This window comes from Lepidochelys kempii, chromosome 2 (assembly GCF_965140285.1).
Source record: "Lepidochelys kempii isolate rLepKem1 chromosome 2, rLepKem1.hap1, whole genome shotgun sequence".
Taxonomy (NCBI): Eukaryota; Metazoa; Chordata; order Testudines; family Cheloniidae; genus Lepidochelys; species Lepidochelys kempii.
In genome coordinates this window covers 56643187-56660314 of record NC_136381.1, presented here as the reverse complement: position 1 = coordinate 56660314, position 17128 = coordinate 56643187, and the positions used below count along the sequence as shown (strand labels likewise).

At 39.8% G+C, this 17128-nt stretch overlaps 1 protein-coding gene across 7 annotated transcripts in view; it reads left to right on the top strand.

Moving 5' to 3' along the window:
- Positions 1-16739, top strand: part of GDAP1 (ganglioside induced differentiation associated protein 1) — a 54550-nt gene extending 37811 nt beyond the window's left edge. For all 7 annotated transcript variants that reach the window (XM_073330801.1, XM_073330803.1, XM_073330799.1 and 4 more), the window contains exons 3-6: positions 647-820; positions 7124-7218; positions 7706-7820; positions 11484-16739. In XM_073330801.1, the coding sequence (XP_073186902.1) occupies positions 647-820; positions 7124-7218; positions 7706-7820; positions 11484-11866 (767 nt within the window). In that variant the 3' untranslated portion in view covers positions 11867-16739. The remainder of the gene's footprint in view (positions 1-646; positions 821-7123; positions 7219-7705; positions 7821-11483) is intronic.
- Positions 16740-17128: the final 389 nt, after the last annotated feature.

The window sequence follows — 17128 nt, the reverse complement described above, 5'->3', positions numbered from 1 at the left end:
AACATGTCACTATTAGCAGTTCAACACCTGCTGAATTAATTGCTAGCTGCTTGCCTTTTGGTCAGATAATAATTGGAGGAAATAGAGAGCTGGGTAAAGCTGAGGGTGGCTACAGTCTATGAATACAGTTATAAATGAACTGTTAATGCTGCTGTAAAACTCTTTAAAAACATATTTAAAATAATTAAAGTATCATTTTATAATAGAGTTCTTGAATCACTGCAATATTTTCTTTTTAATGGGCCATAAGAGCTGTCTATTGTACTTCACTATGTAGTGACATTGCTTGAAATGTAAAAAATTGATTCTGCTGAAACTGCTTGACTATAATATGCTATGGAGCAGATTCTCTGCTCTGCTAAGGTCTCTTTAATCACGTGGTTAAGTACATTGCTGAAGAAGGATGGGATTACATGCTGAAAACTAAGCACACGGTTAAGTGTTTTGTTGAACTGGGCTCATGGTTGGGGAGGAGGGGGCGGGAATCATCCAGTAGTGAGGATTTCACTTGATAACCATGTCATCTGTGCTACACAGGGACAACTGAAGTACCATTAAGAACACTACTTTTATCATAATATCATTATATATATTATATAGCTCTTCTGATTTATTTTTAAAAATCTTCTAAATAAATGTATTTCAGAGAGGACACCAAGATTAATGCCAGAAGAAGGAAGCATGTATTACCCAAGGGTGCAACACTATAGAGAGCTCTTGGACTCCTTGCCTATGGATGCCTACACTCATGGCTGCATTTTACACCCAGAATTAACAGTGGATTCCATGATTCCAGCTTATGCGACAACTAGAATTCGCAGTATGTAGCCTGAACATAAACCCCAAAATATTGCCATTTAACAGATCTTTCTTACTTGGTTCTAAATATATTTTATATTTAAAGATCCCTGAGACCTGAATAAGAATGTAGTTTTAAAATTTGCTTAACACATAAACAACTCATACTCAGACATTGTTGATGGCAAATACGTTTGATAAACTGATGTCCTACAGTTAGGCACTTAAATAACTGGGAGCAACTGGGTGCTCAGCAGTTTTGAAAATCAGCTCACTTAATAAAGTAACATGATATGGATTTATTGGCCTAGTTTTAGGCACTCATTTTTTTAAAATATTGGCCTTTTTAAATGAACAGTAAAATTTTCAAAAATATGTAAGTTGCTTATGAGGGCCTAGGCTTCTAAGTAATGTAGGCACGTCTGAAAATTTTATCCAGTAACTCAAAACCAGGGATTTAGGAAACTTCAGTTCAATTCTCCCAATGTTGAGCATTCAGTCATAATGACAGGAAATACTGCTATCTAAAATAGTTTTGTGGGCTGAAAGACGAGTACATTCATCAAGGTCTTTGTTTTAGAATGAACATGTCCTTTTCCATATTAGGCTGCTAACAACCCTTCCTCGCCCCCACACCCACAAAGTGCACTTTCTTTCTAGTCTGAATTTGTTCAGCTTCAACTGCCAACCAGATAAAATATCTGAGCCATAGCTAGTATCTCTTGTGATCACAGCCCCATTGGACATCAGTAGAGCTATGAGCATACTACTGAGGGAAGAATCTAGCCCTATATGTGTCATTTTAACTTTAAAATCTTGATAATTTTAAAAGATATTTTGCTTAAAATTTTGAAAGATTTGAAAATGTGGAAAAATACTCCTTTTGGGAATATCTGTGGAGTTAATTCTGCTAACAACAGGAAAGGATAGCAATTCGATTTGTGCTTAAAATGCACAGACAGTAATAGCATTTGCAAAATTTTAATTTTTTTATCTCGCTGTTTTAGGTTATAAAACAATGTACATATTTTCCTGTAGGCTGCACGAATAGTGCCTGCACCAAACCATTGCAGTGAAGAAAATATATTCTTTGTAAATGTAGAAATGTACAATGGCAGCAGAACTTCTATTAAAATAATGAACCCGACTGTCCTCTTTCTGAAACTAGTGTAATGAAGAGTAGCCTTACAAAGAGTGGAGTTTCACTGATCTAAAACTTGCATGAGAGGAGAATTTGGCCCCATTTTTTGTAGGAGAAATACCTTTATATTCACACCTGGGGGCAAAAAAGGATAAGCAGCATGGGTTCATCTGACAAATTAAATTAATTTTTAAAGATCAATTTGTCCCAAAATCCTGAATCTGCACAATCCCACATTTTGGGAATCTTCAAAGCAGGATATGGGATGAAATCCTGGCCCCATTGAAGTCAATGGCAAAACTCTTATTGTCTTCAGTGGGGCCTGGATTTCACCTATTGATTTTTCCATTTAGACCAATTTCTGACTCCTAACATGTAGATTGTAAGGGTAGAGGGAACCATAGTAGTCATTTAGTCTGACTTCTGCATAACACAGGCCATAGGACTTCATTGACTTAAATTCTGCTTCGAGTCCAATACTGTGGTTGGACTAGAGCATATCTACCAGAAAAACATATAATGTTGATTTAAAAAATTCCAGTGATTGGAGAATCTACCACAGTCCTTGATTATTCCAGTGGTTAATTACACTCTCTGTTAAAAATTGCACCTTATTTCTGGTTTGAATATGTCAAGCTTCAAGTTCCAGCCTCTGAATTTTGTTATAACTTTGCCTGCTAGATTAAAGAGCCTTTTGTTATCAAATTTGTGTTTCCCATGTAGGGTGCTTGTAGACTGTGATGAAATCACCCCATTTTCTTCTTTGATAAGCCAAATAGATTGAGCTCATTGTGTCCTTCACAACAAAGCATGTTTTCTAATCCTTTAATCATTCCTGTGGCTCTTTTCTGAACCCTCTTCAATTTTTCAACATCCATCTTGAAATATGGACACCAGAACTGGACACAGTATTCCAATGGCAATCTCACAAGTGCCAAATACAGATGTAATATAGGTTAGTCTGTATTCGCAAAAAGAAAAGGAGTACTTGTGGCACCTTAGAGACTAACCAATTTATTTGAGCATAAGCTTCCGTGAGCTACAGCTCACTTCATCAGATGCATACTGTGGAAACTGCAGAAGACATTATATACACAGAGACCATGAAACAATACCTCCTCCCACTCCACTCTCCTGGTAATAGCTTATCTAAAGTGATCACTCTCCTTACAATGTGTATGATAATCAAGTTGGGCCATTTCTAGCACAAATCCAGGTTTTCTCACCCCCCCCTTTTTTTTTCCAAAAACCACACACACAAACTCACTCTCCTGCTGTAATAGCTTATCCAAAGTGACCACTCTCCCTACAATGTGCATGAAAATCAAGGTGGGCCATTTCCAGCACAAATCCAGGTTTTCTCACCCCCCCCCCCAAAAAAAAATAACCCACACACACAAAGTCACTCTCCTGCTGGTAATAGCTCATCCAAACTGACCACTCTCCTTACAATGTGTATGATAATCAAGGTGGGCCATTTCCAGCATAAATCCTAGTTTAACCAGAATGTCTGAAGGGGGGGGGGTAGGAAAAAACAAGGGGGAATAGGCTACCTTGCATAATGATTTAACCACTCCCAGTCTCTATTTAAGCCTAAATTAATAGTATCCAATTTGCAAATGAATTCCAATTCAGCAGTTTCTCGCTGGAGTCTGGATTTGAAGTTTTTTTGTTGTAAGATAGCGACCTTCATGTCTGTAATTGCGTGACCAGAGAGATTGAAGTGTTTTCCGACGGGTTTATGAATGTTATAATTCTTGACATCTGATTTGTGTCCATTTATTCTTTTACGTAGAGACTGTCCAGTTTGACCAATGTACATGGCAGAGGGGCATTGCTGGCACATGATGGCATATATCACATTGGTGGATGTGCAGGTGAACGAGCCTCTGATAGTGTGGCTGATGTTATTAGGCCCTGTGATGGTGTCCCCTGAATAGATATGTGGGCTCAGTTGGCAACGGGCTTTGTTGCAAGGATAGGTTCCTGGGTTAGTGGTTCTGTTGTGTGGTATGTGGTTGTTGGTGAGTATTCAAGTTGCAGTGGGGGAGGTTTAGATTGGATATTAGGAAAAACTTTTTCACTAAGAGGGTGGTGAAACACTGGAATGCGTTACCTAGGGAGGTGGTAGAATCTCCTTCCTTAGAGGTTTTTAAGGTCAGGCTTGACAAAGCCCTGGCTGGGATGATTTAACTGGGAATTGGTCCTGCTTTGAGCAGGGGGTTGGACTAGATGACCTTCTGGGGTCCCTTCCAACCCTGATATTCTATGATTCTATGATTTGCTTCAGGTTGGGGGGCTGTCTGTAGGCAAGGACTGGCCTGTCTCCTAAGATTTGTGAGAGTGTTGGGTCATCCTTCAGGATAGGTTGTAGATCCTTAATAATGCGTTGGAGGGGTTTTAGTTGGGGGCTGAAGGTGACGGCTAGTGGCGTTCTGTTATTTTCTTTGTTAGGCCTGTCCTGTAGTAGGTGACTTCTGGGAACTCTTCTGGCTCTATCAATCTGTTTCTTCATTTCCGCAGGTGGGTATTGTAGTTGTAAGAATGCTTGATAGAGATCTTGTAGGTGTTTGTCTCTGTCTGAGGGGTTGGAGCAAATGCGGTTGTATCGCAGAGCTTGGCTGTAGACGATGGAACATGTGGTGTGGTCAGGGTGAAAGCTGGAGGCATATAGGTAGGAATAGTGGTCAGTAGGTTTCCGGTATAGGGTGGTGTTTATGTGACCATTGTTTATTAGCACTGTAGTGTCCAGGAAGTGGATCTCTTGTGTGGACTGGACCAGGCTGAGGTTGATGGTGGGAAAACCTGGATTTGTGCTGGAAATGACACAACTTGATTATCATACACATTGTAAAGAGAGTGGTCACTTTGGATGGGCTATTACCAGCAGGAGAGTGAGTTTGTGGACGGGGGTGGGGGTGGGCGGAGGGTGAGAAAACCTGGATTTGTGCTGGAAATGGCCCAACTTGATTATCATACACATTGTAAGGAGAGTGATCACTTTAGATAAGCTATTACCAGCAGGAGAGTGGGGTGGGAGGAGGTATTGTTTCATGGTCTCTGTGTATAAGATGTAATATAGACTTTCTACTCAAGAGTTCCCCATTTATACATTCAAGGATTGCATTAGCTCTTATAGCTACAGCATTGCACTGTGAGCTCATGGTCAGTTGATTATCCACCATAACCACCGACTCTTTTTCAGCGTCAGTGCTTCCCAGGATAGAATCCCTCATCCAGTAAGTAGGGCCTCCAGTCTTTGTTTCTAGATGTTGGACTTTACATTTGGCCATATTGAAATGCATATTGTTTGCTTCATTGCTTGCCCCCAGTTTAGCAAATGACTCAGATCACTGTATATCACTTCTTCGTTATTTACAATTCTTCCAATCTTTGTGTCATGTGCAAACTTTATCAGTAATGCTTCTGTTTTCTTCCCGGTCATTGATACAAATATAAATTGCATAGGGCCAAGAAGCAGATCTTGGGACCTCACTAGTAACACAGACACGTAATGATAATTCCTCCTCTAAATTAAATTTGGAGACCTACAATTAGCCAGTTTTTAAGACATTTAATGTGTGCCATGTTCTCATTCAGAAACCACTTCTCATTTCTTCAGGCTGGTTAAAATGACATGTTTCTTTGCAATTTTGCACACCACTTACTTAATTTTTGTGGACTAAAACATGAATGTAGTGGGTGATTTTATATAATTCCTGTTTCTGTTTTATCAGGCCAAGTAGGTAACTTGTTGAAATAAGACTTTCACGGCTATTCAAAGTTGAAACAAAGAACATATAAAATAATGGGCCTTATTCTTCTCTTACAGCAATTTTACTTCAATTTAACTCCACAGATTTAGGCTTCATCTACTCTACAAAGTTTTGATGGCATAGCTGTTGGCTAGCAGTGTGAGAGAATCACACCTCCTAGTTGATACAGCTGTGCAGCAAAATTCCTGGTATAGATGCAGCTAAGCTGACTATGTTAGCATATCTAATGTTGTTCAGAGAGGTGGCTTAGCTGTGTTGGCAGAACTCCTTCTGCTGGGTTATACTACATCTCCACTAGGGGACTCTGTTGGCACAGCTCTACCAGCAAAACATTTGGATTGTAGACAAGGCCTCTAAAAGAGTTACACCTAATTTCCACTAGTGAATTTGAGAGGAGGCTCAGGCCCTATAAGTATTCTTCTGTGTTCAGTTTTTTATTACTGGAGATATGTGTTTAATAAAAACTTGCTTACTCTGAGCCTAACTTTTGACATCATGGGTTTGTGAGCTGGTGGAGTCTCTTCCAAGGTCCAAACAAACTACACACTTGTTTAAAAATGAAAAAGTTATCCCCTCTGTAATACAAATAAATAATGATAATGTCACTATAGGGTCTTCACTCACACTTCTTCTTCGCATTACACAAGCAGAACCTTTTGCTAGCCTATAGCAAATATACACCCTGCCCAACATTTTCAAAAGGGGCTGCTGATTTTAGGTGTCTCAAATTTTGACCAACTCGGAACACTTTGGGCCAGATTTTCAAAAGGTGCAGATAGACAAAGAACTTTAGATGCATAAATACCTGTAAAAATTTGGCCCTTTGTGCCTTGATTTTTTTAAGAACTGCTCAGTACTCAGAACACCAATCAAACTTAAAGGGAGCTGTGGGTGCTCCAGTCCCAGGTGTCCAAACTTGGGCACCCAGAAACTGCTCACACAAAATTAGAGACCACCTTTGAAAACTTGGTGGCAAATATTTTTCAGGAACAAAGTATAAGCATTTGCTGCGAAGATACAGCTGTTTACTACATTTGTTGCCATGTGCCATTTTCCTTCCCTCTTTGGTAATGAGTAACAAAGAAGTTGGGTTTACTGAAAGAACAAATGAATAGCTTCCCCAGTCCTTCATTCTTTCTCCCTGGAAGCAAGTGCCTGGTTTATAGAATTAATCACAAAATAGGGAGTAGAAAATGTTTTGGGGCCGCTTGTTAATTCATCATACCACTACTCCAAACTGTGATATCTCTGAGCCACTTGACATGGAAACTTCATTCAGAAACCACTTCTCATTTAAAATGACATATGTTTTGTAGCATTTTTTAACTCTACTTACTCATTAATTTTTGTGGATGAAAACATGAATATAGTGGGTGATTTTATATAATTCCTGTTTGTGTTTTATTAGGCCAGATAGGTAACACAGAATCGGAACTAAAGAAGCTTGCTAAAGAAAATCCAGACCTCCAAGATGCTTATATAGCAAAACAGAAGCGCCTTAAGGTGAGTAAATTAATGGTATCCCACCGCTAAACTAATTGGTTGGTAATATTGGACTTCTCCTGGAATGATTCACCTGTCATTATCAGTGTGCTCATTCAGGGAGACAGCCCTGCAAAACGTTTAGCACTTCGTCTCCCATCCAGCAGAACACTTCAATACATGCTTAATTTAAAGAACCTTAATATGCCACTGACTTCAAAGTTAAGCCTGTACGTGAGTGCTTTGCTGGACTGAAGTGAGAGCACTCACCCCATTGCAAGATTAAGCACTCAGAGTATCTCCATGCTGGAAATAATTTTTTTCTGTTCTTAGAGTCGTTACTAATATGTGTATTGCCAATAGCTTCCACTTGGCTTTTAACTGTGATGGGAAAATGTGCACATTTTATGAATATGTACTATAATCCCAAAATGAATCTTCTTCCGAAAACGCTAACTATAATATATATGTATGATTGTTTAAAACTATAACTTATGTATATTTGCAGTCTAAGCTGCTGGACCATGATAATATAAAGTACCTGAAGAAAATACTTGATGAATTGGAAAAAGTTTTGGATCAGGTGGAGACTGAGTTACAAAGGAGAAATGAAGAAACACCAGGTAAGGGATTATTCCTATTTAATTCTATTGACAGTTATGTTTAACACAATTGATTCATCCAGATAGCAGCATTTGTTCTGTATGATACTTCTTGATGTATCCGTTTTAATTTATAGCCATCTAACTGCACTGAGCCTGTCAAATATGGCTTTCAATACTAATTTAGTCTAATGCAAGCTACTGTCATTAGGAGCATATATGAGCACTTCTAAGTGTGCTTTTGAGACCTTGATCACACATTTTCAGCATGATTAGCCACAACATTCCATACTGCTTTTAAAAAAACATTTCATAAATTGCTTGAGGTCCCAATTCAACATAACAAGTTCGTGCCTAACTTTAAACACGTCAGTAGGCCTCATGTGCTTCAAGTTAGGCATATGCTTAAATACCATGCTGAATTTAAACCGTTGTGATGGAGATAGGTACATAACTGACAGTCCTGGAGATTAAAGGCCTCTAGTCACAGAACAAAAACACTGCAGAACAGCGGCAGTGCAAGTTCCCTCACGCTTTTGTGCCACTATGTCCTAACCTTAGCCGATCCTTTTTAAAGAAAGCTCATTCTTTGTGGTAATCCAGATTCTGATCCAGCTCCCACAGAAATCAATGGGAGCCTCTCCTCTCACTTTACTGGGAGCTGGATCAAGCTCTCAATCCTTCACCCTTCTACTGAGACTACCAATAAGGATGCTAGTTGGTATTAACCGTGTTATGTAAGTGAACTCCTACTCACTGAGAACAGAACTCAGACAACTAGCTCACTTCACATAGATAGCAAATCAGAAGTCAGATGGTAACAGCTTTTAGTCTCTATCAATACAGGCCGGATTAAAACCAATGAATGGTACAATAGTGAATAAATCTTTTGGCCAAATTCTGTACTGCCACAATGCCAGTGGAGTTACACGAGCAAAGAATTTCATTCCATTACCAAACCCTTGAGGATTCATCTATACCCTCTGGAATTTCATCCAGATGCTCTAGAGTTTCTTGCATTTGTAAACCATAATCAAGCCTAGAACTTTCTGGACTCCTTGTTGAAGAGTTACCCAAATTGATTAAAAAACTGAATTCAGAAATCTTAATATCATTCTAGTGCTGAGAATGAGCTGTTTAACCAAATACAAACATTTTTATGACGGTTTCTCGTGGTTTTTCTTTCTTGAGATTCACTTCCAATTTCCTCTGTCTCCAAACTCCCCCCACCCCCCACATCATGAAGAGCAGCTCTAGTGATCAGATGATAACATTCCAGTGAACAAATGAGATGTACCAACACTACTTCGTGAGGTACTTTGTTTTCTCATAGAGATCTTTCATCCAAACAGTGACCTGGCATGACATCACTTAGCTTGAGATTTGACAAGAGTATAGCAGGGGAAGGGAGGTGGCATTTGGCTGCATGTCAGACTTCTGACAAATCAGATGCTTCTCTGAACTTCATCTAAGCTATCTAAACCTCTTGAGTCTGCAAATAGACCAGAAAAATCTCATGATTACAGGCTTTCTTGTGAGATGTCTGGTTCTTGCTTTGGTTAGGCCATAGATACCATAAAAACATGTTTTCTCAATTCTCACAGTTCTTTCATTTTCATGCTCTTTCTCACACCCTGGCTCCAGCTGGGTTTGGAAGGGGTCATTCGGAAATTGAGTTAGAAGGCTGGTTCTAAGTATTTCCCAGTCCAAACCTCAAGCAGGTAAAACCACAGCACACATGGGAAAGTGTGTTCTCATGAGACTTCCAGTGCAGTTTTATGAGTCGTCTTTACTGAAGTAATTAGTTCATTTCCATTTCACAATGTATGTTACTTTCAGCAAGATAAGAATAAGCTTAAATGGGTGGGTGCTCATCTGAACCAAACCTCCAGACAGTTCGGATTTCACTTCTCACTGTTGGTCAGAATTCTAAACAAAAATAAAGATTAATGTGCAGAATTGTAAAGCCCATTTTTAATATACAGTAAAAGCTTTGTTATCTGGCGTGTTGGGGGAATGAGGGTTCTGGCTAGTCAAATATTCCGGTCAACTAAGAGTTATACTTACCAATGCGAGTTGTGGAGCCAGCACTCGGGTAGGGGCAGTGCACAGAGCTGTCTGACTGCACCTCTGCCTAGGAGTAACAGGGACATGTCGCCGCTTGTGGGGAGCTGCCTGAGGTGAGCACCACCTGGATCTGGACACCTGGCTGCAACCCTATCAGAATTGATGGTTTTTAGAGCTTTCCAGTTGGGAAAGTGCCAGATAACACAGCTTTGACTGTATTGTTTTTCGTTTTTCTTCCTGTTCTAATCCCTTTCATATTTTTGATCTCCTTTTCTACCTGTTTATTCTATCTCTCTGACTTTCCAGCTACAGATTCGTAGATTTTAAGGCCAGAAGGGACCATTAGATCAGCTAGTCAGAATTCCTGTGTAACACAAGCTATAGAATTTCATGCAGTTACCCTGTATGGAGCCCAATGAACTTGTGTTTAAATAAAGCATATCTTCCAGACAGGCATCCAGTTTTGATCGGAAGACTTCAAGAGACAGAGAATCACCACTTCCTTTGGTAGTTCCAATAGTTAATCATCCTCACTGCTTTAAAAAAAAAAAAGAGTGCCTTATTTCTATTTTGAATTTGTCTGTCTTTAACTTCTAGTCACTGGTTCTTGTTATTCCTTTTACTACTAGATTAAAGAGCCCTGTAGAACTGGGTATTTTCTCCCTCTGAATGTACTTGTATACCACAATGAAGTCACCTCTCAATCTGTCTCTGACCTTCTATTCCTTCCTTTTACTACTCCAATCTCTCCCTCCCTCCTAGTCTTCTTCCTCACACAAGTCTCCTGCTCACACAGTTAGCTGCTTAGATCTTCCCTTTTATTCTCCTTTTGTAAGGATTAACTTCCACATTTCTCTTCAGCTGCACAGAACTGATCCCTCCCAGCACAGGTCTCTCTCCCCAGCCTTCTAGATATAACCACAGATCTCCCTGGCTCAGAGAGCATATACTTATTTTGATTTAAAAAATACGGCAGAGAGCACTGTATTTCACTTGAGCATTTCCACTTGAGATCTAAGCAGAATGTAACTTGCTGACTGGGTCCTAGGAGGGCAATTAGGGGACTTGTAGTTAAATTGGCAATCCTGAAAAAATTACTGTCAGATCTTAAAAGTTCTGGGTAGGCCATGGGTCAATGCAGAGCTCCTTTAATGGCCAGATCAACAGGTTAATTTTCTTTTGCTTGGAAAATTTTCATCAGATGTAAGCAGCTCCTATTTGAGTTTTTTTAAATAGTGTCATCCTGTTTGTGTCATTCTATCACGCCTTTGCCAGCGGGACCTGCAGCCCTTGTAGTTCCCTTGTTTCCCTTCACCTCTATTGAGTTAATTTAGTCCTGAGAAAATTTAATTGGGAGCAAAAAAATGAGTCTCAAAGTACCAAACTGAAGTGTGGATCTTACTGGGCAACTGGGAGGTAGACTTTGCAGCATTGTATAGACTATGGAAGGGGTTGGAGAAGGAAGTTAGCTATTAAATCAGATTTTTAAAAGTACTATTGTTGTTTATGAATCTGTTTATGTACTAGCAGTAAACATACATGTAATAGACCAGGCAACCTTCCACATACCTTGTACTTCGTTAGCTCCTAATTCTTTGTGTGTTTATCTCTGATTAGAAGATGGACAGCAGCCTTGGCTGTGTGGCGAATTCTTTAGTTTGGCAGATGTATCGCTTGCTGTTACATTACATCGCCTGAAGTTTCTGGGGTTTGCAAGAAGAAACTGGGGAAATGGAAAACGACCCAACTTGGAAGCCTATTATGAACGTGTCTTGAAGAGAAAAACATTTAACAAAGTTTTAGGACATGTCAACAACATATTAATCTCAGCAGTTCTGCCAACTGCGTTCCGGGTGGCCAAGAAAAGGGCACCAAGAGTTCTTGGTACGACCATGTTGGTTGGCTTGCTAGCGGGAATGGGTTATTTTGCTTTCACGTGTCTTCGGAAGAGATTTGTCAACATGATGTTGTCAATTAGAACAAGACAACCTTATTTTTAAACTCTAATTTGCCTGGTTGTGGGTGGGGAACACCTCTAACCCCCAGGAAAATCTCCAAGATAAACATATATGAAAGATTCATGGAGCAGAACATTGTCACAGAATAATAGTCTCCTACAATGACATACATGTATTGGAAAAGCTGAAATACTTGTAGATAATAAATGTTGTGGGGACAATAAAGAAAATAAAATATGTTCTTTTCAGATGAGGAGCTGTAGATCCTGTGGCAATGTTTTCTTAGAAGAATCCTTGTTTCTGTCTCTTTTACCAAATGACTGATGTAATTTTAGAACTTCTATTGAATTGGTATTCATGCAGCAATGCGACAGGTGCTCATTGTGGGTGAAATTCTTCAGTGTGCAGAAGACCAGCACCAGGGCTCCGCTTGAGCCCTGAAAACAGGATTTAAGTGGGACTTAAGTGGCCCATAGTCCTTGTGCCTGTCCTTTGCATGGGAGAGAATTTCACCAAGATCAACTGCCATTGATTTGCAATGGGGCCATTATGACTGTCTTAGGAAATAGCCCTATAGGGCCAGGTTCTCATATGGAGGTTCAAATAGTAGCATGAGTTTCATTTATTTGGGAAGATACCTGAAGTGGGTGTGTGAAAATCAGCTAATTTGGGAAGACATAAGAGGAGATTTTTTTAAAGACATAACTAGCAGGTAGGCTCTCAACTCCCATTGAGATTCAGGCACCTAACTTCCACTTGTCTCTTTGAAAATCCCCTGCATGGGCTGTGTGCACTCAAATAACCAATTTGCCTACATACCTTGGATATTTTTGCCTACAAATTAGGTGGGTGTAATTGTATGTAAGTAATTACATGTGTGAAAATATTGCCCATAAGTGCCACAACCTATCGGAAAATATCTTATTCACTAAAAATAGCTTTTTATATGAGTAAGATTTTCTGAGGATAGCTTCATTTTTGTTTGTTTTTTATTAGTGGAAAAGAGTCAGACATCTGTCAAGTTTTTTAGCTAACAAAAAGATTCAAAGTGGGTAATTTTCCAGCCTGGTCTACTTATTTACTGAGAGGTTACAACTTGGTGAAAATTGTTTGTACAACCTGGGAATAGCAAATTTGTATTGCAGTTTCTTCATAAAGCTACAGTTTGGATTTGAAGAAACAATTTAAATAACACAGATGCTTTAATGCAATCCACCAGTCAATGGCTACTGATGGATGCATTGTTCAACCTGACCCAACTCCCTGTCATCCCTGTGGCAGTTGTGCACCTATCTGAGGCCAGATTTTGTTTGTGTGTCAGTCAGTATTCTATCTGCTACCCAAGATCCATAAACCTGGAAACCCTGGATGCCCCATCATCTCAGGCATGAGTACTCTTACAGCAGGATTATTTGGCTATTTGGACCCTCTTCTCAGACCCTATGCTACCAGCTCTCCTAGCAGTCTTCGAGACACCACCAACTTCTTGAGGAAACTACAGTGCATTGATGATCTTCCTGAAAACACCATCTTGGCCACCATGGATGTAGAAGCTCTTTACACCAATATTCCACATGAGGATGGACTATAAGCTGTCAAGAACAGTATCCCTGATGAGGCCACAGTATGCCTGGTGGCTGAGCTTTGTGACTTTGTTCTCACCCACAACCATTTCAGATTTGGGGACATCTTATACCGTCAAGTCAGTGGCACTGCTCTGGGTACCTGCATGGCCTCACAGTATGCCACCATTTTTATGGCTGACTTAGAACAATGCTTCCTCAGCCCTTGTCCTGTAGTGCCCCTCCTCAACTTGCACTACATTGATGACATCTTCACCATATGGACCCACGGGAAGGAGGCCCTTGAAGAATTCCACCTGGATTTCAACAACTTCCACCCCACCATCAACCTCAGCCTGGACCAGTCCACACAAGAGACCCAATTCCTGGACACTACAGTGCAAATAAGTGATGGTCACATAAACACCACCCTATATCGGAAACCTACTGACCACTATACTTATCTACATGCCTCCAGCTTCCATCCAGGACACATCACACGATCCATTGTTTACAGCCAAGCCCTAAGACACAACCGCATTTGCTCCAATCCCTCAGACAGAGACAAACACCTACAAGATCTCTATCAGGCATTCTTAAAACTACAGTACCCACCTGGGGAAGTGAGGAAAGAGATTGACAGAGCGAGACAGGTACCCAGAAATCACCTACTACAGGACAGGCCCAACAAAGAAAATAACAGAACACTACTGGCCATCACGTACAGCCCCCAGCTAAAACCTCTCCAGCACATTATCAACGATCTACAACCTACCCTGGAAAACGATCCCTCACTCTCACAGATCTTGGGAGGCAGGCCAGACCTCACTTACAGAAAGCCCCCCAACTTGAAGCAAATACTCACCAGCAACTACACACCACACCACAGAAACACTAACCCAGGAACCAATCCCTGTAGCAAACCTCATTGCCTACTCTGTCCCCATATCTACTCTAGCGACACCATCAGAGGACCCAACCACATCACCACACCATCAGAGACTCATTCACCTGCACATCTACTAATGTTATATATGACATCATGTGCCAGCAATGCCCCTCTGCCATGTACATTGGCCAAACCGGACAGTCCCTACGCAAAAGAATAGATGGACACAAATCGGACATCAGGAATGGTAACATACAAAAGCCAGTAGGAGAACACTTCAATCTTCCTGGATATTCTCTAACAGATTTAAAAGTAGCTATACTTGAACAAAAAAAACTTCAGAAACAGATTTCAAAGAGAAACAGCAGAACTAAAATTCATTTGCAAATTTAACACCATTAATTTGGGCCTGAATAGGGACTGGGAGTGGCTGGCTCATTAAAAAAGCAGCTTTGCCTCTCCTAGAATTGACACCTCCTCATCTATTATTAGGAGTGGACTACATCCACCCTGATCGAATTGGCCCTGTCAGCATTCGTTCTCCACTTGTGAGGTAACTCCCTTCTCTTCATGTGTCAATATAATAATGCCTGCATCTGTAATTTTCACTCCATGCATCTGATGAGTGGGTTCTAGCCCATGGAAGCTTATGCCCAAGTAAATCTGTTAGTCTTTAGTGTGCCACCAGACTCATTGTTGTTTTAGTAGACAAAACGTTACTGTAATATCTAGTAATGGGCCTGAATCAAACTCCTATATCCCAATGCCCACAAACTTTAGTTGTTTGCTGTGGTCTATCTCTAGTAATGTCTGGTTGAATTCTAATCGTCATTTGAAATGAGCAGATATGGATTTTAGCTGGATAGTTTTGGTGTCAAGCAGATGTTGAAAGGGATAATTTGTTCATTGAACATTGCTGGTTATAATTTAACAGAGTGTTAAGTGTTTAACAGAAGATGGCCCAAATCTTACTGCTTCTTTTCATTAGTAAGAAACATTCATACATAGGAAACAACACTTGTTTGTTTGTCTGTTGATGGTAAAAGACAGTTTCATATAATTCCATTTAATGACCCAATTGTTTTGGACATCTTGATAAATTGAATGTGCTCTGTTTACAAAAACTTAGTATTGCTAGAGTAAATTTAATCCAGTAACACTGTTAACGTTTTGTGAGCTTTAAATGACTCTTGCTTTGTTGTTTGTATATTGCAGCATATCTCTATTTACTTTGTATCTGGCAAATTCCACAAAACAATATGCATCACTGGGTGCTTCAGTAGCATGCCATATTTCTGAGGAGTTTGAAAGTATAACATTAAAATATCTGTTCAAATCATTCTAAAATTAACATAATTTAAATATAGCCTATGCAGAATGAATTTCACCTTCTTTCCCTGCATAAAGTTGTCTTCCTAGAGAAATGTTTTCTGTTAGCACAAGTGTCCAGCCCACACTACCAATTTGTATGTATATTTATGATGAAGACTAATGATTGGTCAGGCTGTATAGTTTCACTCCCTGTTATCTATCCTTGATCTTTAGTGCCCTTGAGATTACACACATTCATTGCCTGCCAACAGCAGCATGTACTGCTGGGAAGACCTGAAATGACCACCAGATGTCAGTACTCTGCTAGGGCTGCACTTTGAGAATCCAGTTGAATTGTCATTGAAACTCTCACAAATTAAACGTTTCTGCTCTCAATCTGAGACAAAGGGAGTATCCTCCTCAGGGTAGCTAGTGTGGTTAAAAATGGTGTGACACAATTTATTTGCCATGTGATTTCAAACTGTTCTCAAACCTGGAATATTTATTGAATGACATAGTTTCTATAGTAAATATGTAGTGGCCTATGTGATTTGAGATTGTCTACCAGAGGGCAGAGTTAAAACAACACTTCACATTAACATGAACACTGAGTAGCAGAGAAATATATCTACCTGAATGAACAGTTTATGGATAACACTATTCAGGAAAGTTCAGGTTGCTAGGTAGAGCATAAGTCTGTCACTAAAACTGTAATACTAAGTAGCTTTTGTTAGCCTTATGATTAACTGCTTGATAGGCTACTCATTCTCACTGCGCTAAAGTGCTCTTCATCATGGCTGAAATCCACTCCTGTACAGAGGGCCAATAAAAGACCTATCACATAACTTAAGACCTCAACATAGGGCTGATGTGGGATTTAAGTGTGCATTGACCTTGTGAGGACCCTGTGCACAGGGGTGAATTTCACCTTGTGTTTGTAAAGTTGCTTGTCTTTTAGCCCAATTTCTTTCCAGCAGTGATTAGTACTGCTTCCTGTGACCATTTTGTAGTTTGGATGCTCTCCTCCTTTGATTTTCATATACCGTTTTCTCTCCATATGTCACACAGCTGATGTACAGCAGTATGCTAGTATTTTTTTTGTATCATATGCTTGTATGTGGGCTCAGAAAAATAAATATGGGACGTGAAATGATGTTCTAGAGTAATGCATTTCCTTTGGTTTAACAAAACTGAGCATGTTTGAGAAGCACAAGGTTTTCCTGTAAAGTTAAATTATTTAGGCTGAGGCTGTTCAAGGAATTAAGCCACATAAATTTACAATTTACTTGTCATTCAAGAGTCAGTTGTACACTGAGTTTGTGCACATATGTGGAAATAACATAGTTACAATTACATTGCTCCCTGATTGGCTGAGCCTATCTGATATACTGAGGAGGGTCAGCAGAAGCCATTTTAATATGTTTCTTCAGAAGGAGAGGCTGTATTTTGTGTGCTGTCTGAGAGAATGAGAAAATTACTAACTTCCCTTTTAGGGTCTGGTCTGATAATCTTTGCTTACATCATAATTTGCATTACAATAGT